Source organism: Drosophila erecta, unplaced genomic scaffold, assembly GCF_003286155.1.
Source record: "Drosophila erecta strain 14021-0224.00,06,07 unplaced genomic scaffold, DereRS2 tig00000092-arrow-pilon, whole genome shotgun sequence".
NCBI classification, from domain to species: Eukaryota; Metazoa; Arthropoda; class Insecta; order Diptera; family Drosophilidae; genus Drosophila; species Drosophila erecta.
The window spans coordinates 6592924-6603716 of NW_020825207.1; the positions used below are offsets into that span (position 1 = coordinate 6592924).

The 10793-nt window shown below is 48.0% G+C and overlaps 1 protein-coding gene across 1 annotated transcript; it reads left to right on the top strand.

Moving 5' to 3' along the window:
* Positions 1 to 280: 280 nt before the first annotated feature.
* Positions 281 to 5292, top strand: LOC6549508. The gene is made up of 5 exons (XM_001975694.2): positions 281 to 599; positions 1665 to 1890; positions 1946 to 2082; positions 2231 to 3068; positions 3131 to 5292. The coding sequence occupies exons 2-5, from the start codon at positions 1669 to 1671 to the stop codon at positions 5174 to 5176; spliced, it is 3243 nt and encodes a 1080-aa protein (XP_001975730.1). The 5' UTR covers positions 281 to 599; positions 1665 to 1668; the 3' UTR covers positions 5177 to 5292.
* Positions 5293 to 10793: the final 5501 nt, after the last annotated feature.

Consider the following 10793-nt stretch of genomic DNA (forward strand, 5'->3'; position numbering starts at 1 on the left):
TTATTTTTTTTTTTTTTGTTTGTTTGTATATATTTTTCGGCAGGGTCAATGCTGCCGTCGTAGAAAGCCATAAAAATCAAATTGTCATTGCCGTGAAGGAGTAAAAAAGACAGCGGCGCTTGCGCAATCGCTGGCTGGACAAGTTTTATGCTACAGTTTAAGGATCGCAGCAGCAGCCGCAACAGCAGCAGCAACTGCAGCCGGAGCAGCAGCAGCAACATCGCGACGACAGCAACTTGCAGCAGCCCACGACGATGAAAAGAAAACGAAATGCTCAGTGCCCCACGGTTTCACTTTCATTCGCAACGCGCACGCGCAACTAAGAGGGTCGCATGAGAAGAGCACCTGAAAGGCGATATTGCACCGAGTTCGATTTCCCTCCAAAAGAAAAATATATAGAAAAATAATAGACTTTTGCGCCGTTTGCGAGGTCAGAGAATAACAATTGTTTTAATCGAATAGAAAAGTGATTATAAGTGCATTTTAATTGTGCGGCAATCAACATAAATAATTGAGTGTTTTCATTTCATTTGGCCGCATACAAAACCTACGACAAAACACGAATACAAATTTAATCGCGCAGTACTTAATGGATGCAGGTAAATGCAGAATAAAATGCGGAATATTTTAAATGCCCATTTAGCTGGGCAAATTATAATACATTTCCTCTGCGGGCGTGCAGCAAGAATAATTTCAAAGTGCAAATTGAGTTAGTAACGAATGCAGTTGTTTGTGATTTAATGGCCAGCGAAGTACCAAGTTCAGTGAAGGCCTCACATTTATTGGTAATCGAAAGGACTTAGGCACCTACATGCACATGTATGCATACGAAATGCCTCCCATTTGATAGCTCCGCTCAGATCGCTATCCATGCCCAATTAAAGCCACAATTTCCCTACAGAAAGCTCCACTTTCTTGTGCTATTTGGCCAACAAGACAGTCCGGACCGGCTCCAAAAACGCCACGGGCCACTTAGCCATGAATATTGCAGGTGAAATATGTTTTGGCATGCATATTTAATGCCTATCAAAATACAGGCGCAGTGGCCAAACTATGTGAAAACCCGTACGAACCATTTTAAACGCCATCAATTTCAATTTTCCAAATTAAATGCGTGGTTCCACAGGGGTAGGGGGGAGGGGTGGTTGAGCATCGGGGTTTGGGGGGATAATTAATAATTCATTACGTTGCCAGTAGCAATGACATAAGCCCCCAGCGCAAACGCAGCGCCAAGTTCAACAACTTGGCTGGCAAACTTGGCTGACGAACGTTTTAGGGAAAATCTCTTTAAAAGCTAACGGGCAAAAGAAGCGCCAAAGTGCCTTGGCAGCCACTTAGGAAAAATCATCATTCAGCGACGTATCGGCTAAAATCAAACAGCCCGACAAGTGAGTGGTCATAGTAGTCAGGAGTGGAGTGCTGTGGAGTGCAGGGGATTCGAGTGGCTCGGCTGGAGTGAAGTGGAGTGCCGTGGAGGCTATTGGATGGCCTTTGGAACGGGCCCAAACAGGCTTGACGACTCCTCCATTTGTCGCTTGGTATTTGTCGTGGTCCGTGGTCCGTGGTCAGCGGGGTTATTCACACCACACCACTATCACTATGCGCACGCCAAAGCCCAACAACTTCCAGCTAACTCTTTCTGCTTTTGGCCATTTCCGTAATAGCTCCATGTGGCCCCACCGCCACCAACGACATCTGCTAGCGGCGGCAGCCACGCTCTGCTGTCTCTTGGGCATCATCGTCCAGCCGGTCCTCTCGGATGAGCCCCCCATCGCATCCTCATCAACACCCCCATCCTCAGCAACAGCAACAGCAACAGCCGATCTCCCCCAGAATTTCACGGCGGAGGCAGCGGCCACTGAAGCCCCGGGTGACGGCAGCGGCAAGGAGGTAAGTTCGAGTTTAGTGAAAGATTTTGACAGGCAATGAGCGTCGCTTTTGACAGCTTAATAAGCAGCCAGCCGGGCCACTCATCCGCGAGGTCATCGCAGGTCCAAACTTGGCCGACGAAGTGCAGGAGGAACTGGAGAGGGAACGGGAAGCCTCGACTGTAGAAATAGGAACGGAAGCAGAGTTCGTCGGGTAAGTTGACAATCAAAGGGGAAATATAAGAGGGCTTGAAAAAACAAATAGTTTGGATGTCATATGAATATATGAACAAATAACTTTCCTCAGTGCATTATGAGCCACCTTTAAGGAAGTAATGGTAATCTCTTCTGCCTGTTCCCAGTGTGCCTGGCTTTCTGCCCACTGTCCTGCCTCCCAAAGATTCGGACAGTCCCACCAATGGACACGGCTACATCCAGTTTGATATCAACGAGGAGCTGCCAGTGGAAGTGGTTCGTCGACAAAGACCCATTGAGCAGACAGTGACTCGCTCGCGAACTGAAACGGTGAACGAGGTGCTGTCCAATCTGTTCCCCAAGGGATTCTCGGACATTTTCCGATTCAGTGGCCACGCAGAGTCATCCACCACGACGTCCACGACCACGGATAAGGCGGTGGTACGCCCCACAGTGGTGGATTTGGTCAGCAGCACGGAGGCAGTCAGCACTGAAAGGCAAACGGAGCCACCAGCTCCGAATGCCACCTACTACAGTTACCAAACCACCGTGACGAAGGAATACCGCCGGGAGCTGGGACCTGGACACACGGAGATCGTGGTGGAGCAGATTAGGGATCCGGGCTTCCGAGACGGCAGTAACCACATTTCCCGAGATGAGCTGCTGAGGATCAATCGAGCTGCTGTGGCGGCTCCAGTGCTGCCCAGTCTGCTACTCCAGCCGGAGGGCGATGACAACGAGACCCTGGTGGCGGCAGAAAGTTCTCCAATTGTGATCCTGGGCGAGCACGATGCGGAACTGGAAGAAGGACAGGAGATCAATGATAACCAGATTGCGGAGACACGCCACGTGGGCAGGGAGGCCTACCAGCAGCGAGTGCCAGCTCCAGCTTTCAATGGCATCGAGAGTTATGCCAACCAAAAGGGTCCTGGCCAGGATCAGGAGATCAATGTGCACATTGTGCACGACGCACCACTGGGAAAACCCCAGCAGGCAGAGGCAAAGGTAGGATTGGTGAATCGTTGGTGAATCCGAAATGATAATACGCATATTACCCATATCTCCAGGCACCCAAGGAGCCCCAGTCGCAGCAGCCGCAGCAGGCCTTGGATCACTTCCAGGCGCACAGTGAGCAGCGCTTCCAGCAGCATCATCCAAGTCAGGAGGCACCCTCACGGCAGTTCCTCAAGAGCTTCAATCCCATTGTCTCGGGCAGTGGCGACGGGCCCCTTCCGAAGGGTAGCTTCCACTACGAGGTGCAGAATCCTCCCCAGCGCCCGAATCCACGGACACCGAAGGATGGAGACTACGCCGGCCAGTTTGTGCAACCTGCTGCCCAGTTGACCTTCCAACAGGAGCTCAGCCAGGTGATTCCACAAGAGCAGAGCAAGCCGCAGCAGCAGTCGGAGTTGCTGCACACCAAGGCCATATCCTCACCCTCGCCGGTTGTCCAGCAGTATTCCGGCTATGCAGGTCCCACGCCCGTTTCCGCCACCCCAAATAGTCTGGTGTTTGTCACCCTGAACACTCCAAGTCCGCCCCATTCCTCGCCGTCACCACTTGAGCCAGGAGTCCAGATCACGGTGAATCATCCGGCTCCACACAACTACGTGGCAGAGGCTCATGCCGAACCCTCCCAGCGCAACATCCAACATGCTCCGCCCCCGGCTCCAGCTCCAGCTCCAGCTCCAAAGAAGTCCAGTCCATACACCTTCGTGGAGGTTCAGAAGTCCGTGAACATCCACAACAAGCTAATCACGGAGAAGGATGGAAGATTGGTGGAACAGCACGAGACCATTTACCATCAGCCATATCTGCAGAATCAACTGTCGCAGGCACCCGATCCTTCCAAGAGTTATGCTTCTCTGGCTAAAAATCCGATTCACGTGGAGTACGATAGTTCGCCCCAGGAGGTGGCCATCTCACATGCCTCCATCCATTTGGATACAGATCATTCCGGAAAGACAGCTCCAGGTCCAGGTCCAGTTTATACGCAACCAGAGCAGCACCAGGAGCACCAGCTACATCAGATTCATCAAGATCATCACATAGTCCATCATGAGCCTCAGCTAGAGCATGAGCCTCGCCTGCATCAAGAGCACTTGGAGCATCATGACCACTCCCACCTGCAACCATATCACGTGGAAAAGCATGAAGACCACGAGCATCATGTCAAACAGGTGGTGGAGAAGCACATACCCATTCCCTACGCCGTTCCACAACCTGTGCCCGTGCCTGTCCACGTGGAGCACTACGTGGATCGACCCTATCCAGTGGAGACCATTGTCGAGCATCCCGTTCCCTATCCCGTGGAGAGGGTGGTGGAGAAGATCGTCGAGAAGCATGTGCCCGTGGAGGTGGAGCGCATTGTGGAGAAGCCCGTGCATGTGGAGAAGATTGTGGAGAAGTTTGTGGACCGCCCGATGGCAATTCCGATACATGTGCCCGTGGCCATTCACATGCCCATGCCGCCGGCACACTCCTCCCTGTCATTTCCCCACTACTCCCACCCCAATTCCCTGACGCCCTGGTCCCACTCCGTTGCCCACATTCCGCCCAAGGTGCTGCAGAACTACTACACCCGCATGCTAAAGAAGTTGCTGCCACAGCTCACAGCCAAAACCCCCATCCCCCAATCCGCCAAAGCGGTCAAGCTGAGCAAACCGGTGGCGGCCATCAAGCAGCCGGTGAAGCCCGTGAGGGGAGAGGCGCCCAAGGTCGCCACCTTCAGCTTGGCTGATATGAGATTCGACCTACGACCCCCACCGCCGCCACAGGGCTCGCCTTGGTTGCAGGGATCCCGCTACATCTATAACACCCTGCCCGCCGACTTGGCCACCGCCGCGGCCTCGGCTCCCGCCCAGATGGTTAAGTCCTACATTGGGCCCGTTCCAGCGACGACGTCTGGCAACTCTGTCGTGGGGGATTCCCCGCTGACCAGCGAGTTCGATGAGTTCCAGCGATGGCGCAACGGACACTCCCTGAAACGCAGTCCCGACTTCGGGCGCAATCTTCAACTGGAGTACGGATTCAAGCCCCCTTTGGTGCCGTCCATGGAGATCGACGACAAGGGGAATCCCCTCAAGCAGGCCGAACAATCGGAGACGCAGTGAAATTGCAATCGAAGCAGGGAGAGCGGGGAAAAAGCGTGCCAAAATATAATGCTATAGTAAATATTGTCTATTTATATTATGTATTTAAAGCGAAGCATTTAATAAAAATTATATTAACTTTACAAAACATTCAAGGTATCTATGAAATTGCTCAATTGAATATAAGCTACACACATACCTATCTATCTACTCATTTTATCTTTTATTTTAAAGTGCTACTTCTTGGATTTGTAAAGGGGAAAGAGCTCAGACCACGCAGCACTTTGCAAATTGCCGACAAGCCCCAAAGAAAAGTGCACATGTGGCAGTCGGCAAGCAAATACTTAGCTCGGGGGCAATATTAATTAAACAAATGAGAGTGACAACCCTGGCATTAGGTCGGTGACGAGACTGTACCCAATTAGGAGGCCTAGGTCTGGCATAAAAATTACGAATTTCCTTGAGTAACGTGCATGCAAATGAAAAATGCCCCCATTTATGAGCGTAAAAGGGTTCCTCCAGAACCCCCCATTTCTTATCAGCCCCCCAGCAGGCGCCACGCCCCTCCAATTCGGGGCGCACACGTATCGCAAGGGGGCGCAAAGGGTGCCCAAGTGCAAAGATTTATATGACAGCTCATAAATTTACAACACATGTAGCGCCCAGCAGATATTAGGAGACACGAGTATTCTTCGGTGACAAGCCAAGGCCTCGCACGTTTCGAGTTTTGAATGTTATTGAAGCGTGTTTTCTGAAGGCGAGGAATAACAGTCTTGCAAATGTTTGCACAGCCACTCGAAGAGCACGTTTTTTTGCTAACTGCGAACTGCGAGGCTGCAGTTGACATTTGACATTTGCAGGGCGGTGGCAATGGGCGTGGCGACAAACAGTTTAGCACACGTGTCGAACGGAAACGGAAACCAACACTCGATGGGCAATCGGAAGTTCAAGAACCCTCTAAAACTGTATTGGGTAGCTCCTGATCACCGTTAATACAGTTTCGTTTTAAAAAGTGTAAGAATATGAACTCCAATCGAAGCTAAATTATAATGTAGATATACAAAATGATTGAGAAAATGTTTGCTTAAAATGCTCCCCATAAATCTTAAATAAGTGCGGTCAGCAAGATTCCCAACTGCAAATTAACCAACAGCAAAGCGAACTCACTTTAAGCTATGCCAATTGCACTGCCAACTGCCAATACATTCTGGCCCACTTGAGGCAAATTCAGTATCGTAAATCAAAAATTGTTCAGTGCCACGCCCACAGATATCAAAAATCAATTCCGAATGCAATTGCAAATGCATTCTTTGATAGACTCCCCGCTGCGGGGAAAGGCTTGGGTCACGGAACGAAACCGAAGCCAGCCGACAAGAAAGATAAGCCAGGGAACAATTGAATAATTTATATGCAAATAAATAAAAGTACTTTCGGCACAAAGAGCTTTGCCGCAAAACGAGCAAAAAGCGTGTGAAATATATGCGCCGTTCTGGCCACAAAAGGCGTGACACACGCTACAACAACGGCCGATTTCGGGTATTTTCAGGAGTTTGTCCAATTTTTTTTGGGCTCCACCTATTGGGTGATCCGCCACCACCCGCTCCCGAATGTCCCCAAAAAGCTGTCGGCCTTGTCGGGCTTGGTATGGCTGAACGTTTGCTCGCTGCATGTCATTGTCAGGGCTGCCAACTCTGCATTTGATATACGATGTGTTGGCAAGCCGCCCAAGTTGGCGGCGGACCGCGGGCAGGGGGCGTGGCACTGCGAGACAAATGCAGCTGAACCGAAAATTGCATTTCCGCTTTGGAAATTGCGCAAACTTCCGCAACGAGCGGGGAAACCCGAACCGAGCTGAACAGACATGCACAAAAAAATGAGAAAAACGTCGCCAGACAATTGGCAAAAATTTTCTATAAAAGTGTGAAATAGGCCGCCGCCCCTTGGCCCCCATAAAAAATTTGTGGACGGGCCAGGGGGGCTAGGGGGTGGTGCAGATGAAGCTGACATGCCGTAAAGTGGCCCCACTGAACCACAGAAAACTTGTCACACAAAAATGAACGCAAAAGTGTCAAAAGCACACAAAGATAAGTCCAGATAAAGGGGGTGCATTCGAGGAAACTCTGGCGGAGCTGCAGAGAAAAGCCGCAGGAACGAATGAATGACATTGGAATTGCACAGCGATGTGCAGGGGAATACCCGAAAATAAATGGCTTCACTGCTGTATTTACTTTGCTGGAACCACTTGGTTAACTTGCCTGCCATATTACTAAACAATTAAAATTGCCCTGAGCCTTGCGCTGAAAACCAGGCTATAAACGCATTCTACGCCTGACAAGGGTTAGTTTCCATGTCGCTTAACTCGCTAATGGGCGGAAATACCTGCGGTTGGCAAATCAATCCCCTTAAAAACAGCAAATAGGAGCAGGTAAAGGACTGGCAAATATTTGCGCCCCCACTTCGTCTAGACTGGGATTTCAACGTGCCAATGGCAGGCCAACAAAAAGAAAGTTGAATCCAGCACTTAAAAGGCGACGACCGCAAACAAACAGGAAACCAGCTGAAAATCTATTCAATCAGAAAAATGAGCAAGTTGCCAGCACGTACTTACAAGCCAAACAGTCATAACTTTGGCCATTGGGAAAACTAAGCAGGGAATATCTAAGGCTTGAGGAAAAGCGAGAAGTTGTGGCGGTTCACGAACAATGGCCGAAATGGGAAATCAAATAAGGCTTTGTTGCATTCGAATGTTCGGAAAATAAACATAGATTTGTTAACAGGTCTCCAAGAGCTGTTAAAAAACGAAAGGCCCAAAAGTATTCAACACAAAACTGCATCGAATGTAAAAATGTAGTAAGATTACAGTCATTTTTACAAAATGTACTTACCGATTAATGTCAGATAAATAAAATACATATTAAGTACTTCACGATACAATATTAGATATTTTTACTAACCTTTTCTTTTCTTTTTCCGTTCAATTTAATTTAAAAGTTTACTTTGCCATACTAATATACACCAAATACCTAGTAAGCCCCTATGCGTTGCCCTGCTTATTATCATTGCTTTTTCCACCCCAATCTTGCATTGAAGCGGATACAACACATCCTGGAGATATTAACAGGGAGAAGATTTCATTCCGAGCCATATCTCCGCTCGGCAACAATAAGAATACGCAATCAATGGCTCCCCATTGCAATGAGGAAGTAAAAACTAATCAAAAACCTCAATTGCAATGCTGATATAAATGCAGAAGCAAAATATTGGCAAGTCTGTGGGAGAAAGCTCAGGAGCAGCAGACTTTATTGTATTGGCAGCAACAACAATAATTAGAGCAAGGTTTGTGGGTTTTCAGAGAAAGTAGAAACACAAATACCCTTGCGAACATATGCGTCTAAAGCTGTAAAGGGATATACTCGTATTAAAAATATTATAGATTACAGATTTAAATATTTTGAATATAATTAGAATTAAATTAAGAACAACCTAATATGTATCTTAAGGGTATATTAGAAGCTGAAGATACATTATTTGGCCACAGACAATATTGGCTTCAGATGACGGACATCCAGCTGCGATGCAGGCGGAGCTTCTGATTTTGATAATAATAATGATAATAATAATCACAACAGGGCTGCAAACTATCCCGGTTCAAGTTGTGATCCCCTTTTGCCGGGATGATGCTGAAAATGATTATAGGCGGCCAACGTAAAGCTGGCCAAGGAATTTCAATCAGTGGCAAAGACGATGGCAGCAACTTTGTGATTGCATAACTGCGTTGCGGACCAGAGAAGTGGTTCTGCTTCAGCTTCTGCTTCTGGTTCCTTGGTTCCTTGGCTTCTTGGCTCCTCGGCTTCTTGGCTCGCAGCAGGAGATTCTCCGCACAGGTTTTCCAGCAATTTTCTGTCAAAAACAACGGCCGAGAACAACAAAACTCCGGCCCGGAACTTTTTGCGGGGCCACAAAGTCACCGGAGCACCACCAACCACCAACCACCAACACTCCACCTATTGGGTGGTGGCACGACCACACTTTTAGCATGCGTGCGGTCAGCACAGGTTGTTTGGATCCAGGGAGGGGTATTAGTTTCCGGGAACGCCGTTCCCCACTGAAAGCTGAAAGCTGAAAACTGCAAACTGTGAACTGCAAACTGCAAACGGCAAACTGGCAACTGGAACTGCTGTCAGTATATTGGCAAAGTTTTCATGTTCGACTGAGGCAAGGGGGGCTACGTCCAAGTGTTTATTTTGTACCATAAGAGTGGAGTGCTTGTTTGCTTGTGGCAAATTATTTAGATTGCGAAATCTCGGCCAAAGATGCTGTTCAGATGAGATATTGAATAATTGTGCTCATGCACAAGGAAGACGCCACTGAAAAGAGAGTAAAAACGTTGAAAAAAGCCAAAAAGCTTCTAAAATTGCTTAAGAACTATTTCATGCAATCAACATTCAATTAAAAAAAATATTCACTTAACCCATCCCGAATCCTATCCACCATTAATCACAAGTACACATTTCCATGAGTGTGCCAGATATACCCTAAATTCAATACATAGTATTTACATTAAACTTAGCCAGTAGAACCCATTTGAGCGGAAAACTTAAAAGCAGCATCACTGCCACTAATTCACTTTACGATTCCTCTGCGACTTAAATCCTAACTTAATTTCCCCCAACTCCGCAACTTCCTCGGATGGCATTATCTGGATTCTCATTACCAGAATAATCTTCTTTGTGCACCGAAAACCCCAAACGACTCACGCAATAGCTAAGTATTTAACGACCCTTCTCAAGCCGGGCGTGTCAAGTGCAGTGCTCCCCTAATCCCGGCCAGAACTTCAGCTCCACTCCGGGCCAGCAATTGCTTTAAACTGTTTACACTTTACGTCGCCAAATAGCGTTGGTGCAAGGAAAAGCCCGGCTTTACTTCTGCCAAGCACTTTTCACGAAAAATCATTTCCATTTCCGACCAATTCCCGGTCCCCACTCCATGTGAGTGGGCGCCATTTTGACACTTAATTATTTCAATTGAGGCTGAAAAGGGGGGCTGTCTCTTTTTGTCTTTTGTGGGTCCCTTTGTTTTTCAGGCCGTATACCTTTTTTTGTGCCCCCTTTTCTGGGTCTCGTTAACAGCTTTTTACAATATATATACGGATATTTATTCGTGTGTAGGGAGCGCAGGGCTTTGTTTCCATTGCCGCCTTTGTCTGATGATTTTGTCGCAGTCTCATTTACAATATTTGCCACCCTGCCAGCAGAGAGCACAACAAATGAAATCAGCATTAGCTGCATTGGCCGTGTGTTTGGGCTCGTCCCAAATCCTAGCCCAGATCCAGACTCAGATTCAGGTTCAGATTCATTTCCATCCCAAGCCCCAACCAGAACCAAAATCCCACCCAGGCGACAGAAGGTACATTGTACAATGCTCGAGGACCGCAAACGATAAAGAAAATCACTGCGAACCGTTCCCACTCCAGTTAGCTGATGACAAATTGCGACATTGTAGACAGTTAAATACACTATATTTTGGGGATGCAATCTTGAAATAACCTGCAAGTATATATCACTCTATGAGCAACAGAGATTTTTAATCGAGCTTCTATAGAAAGATGATTGAAGATAAGAACGAAACCTACTAGTAC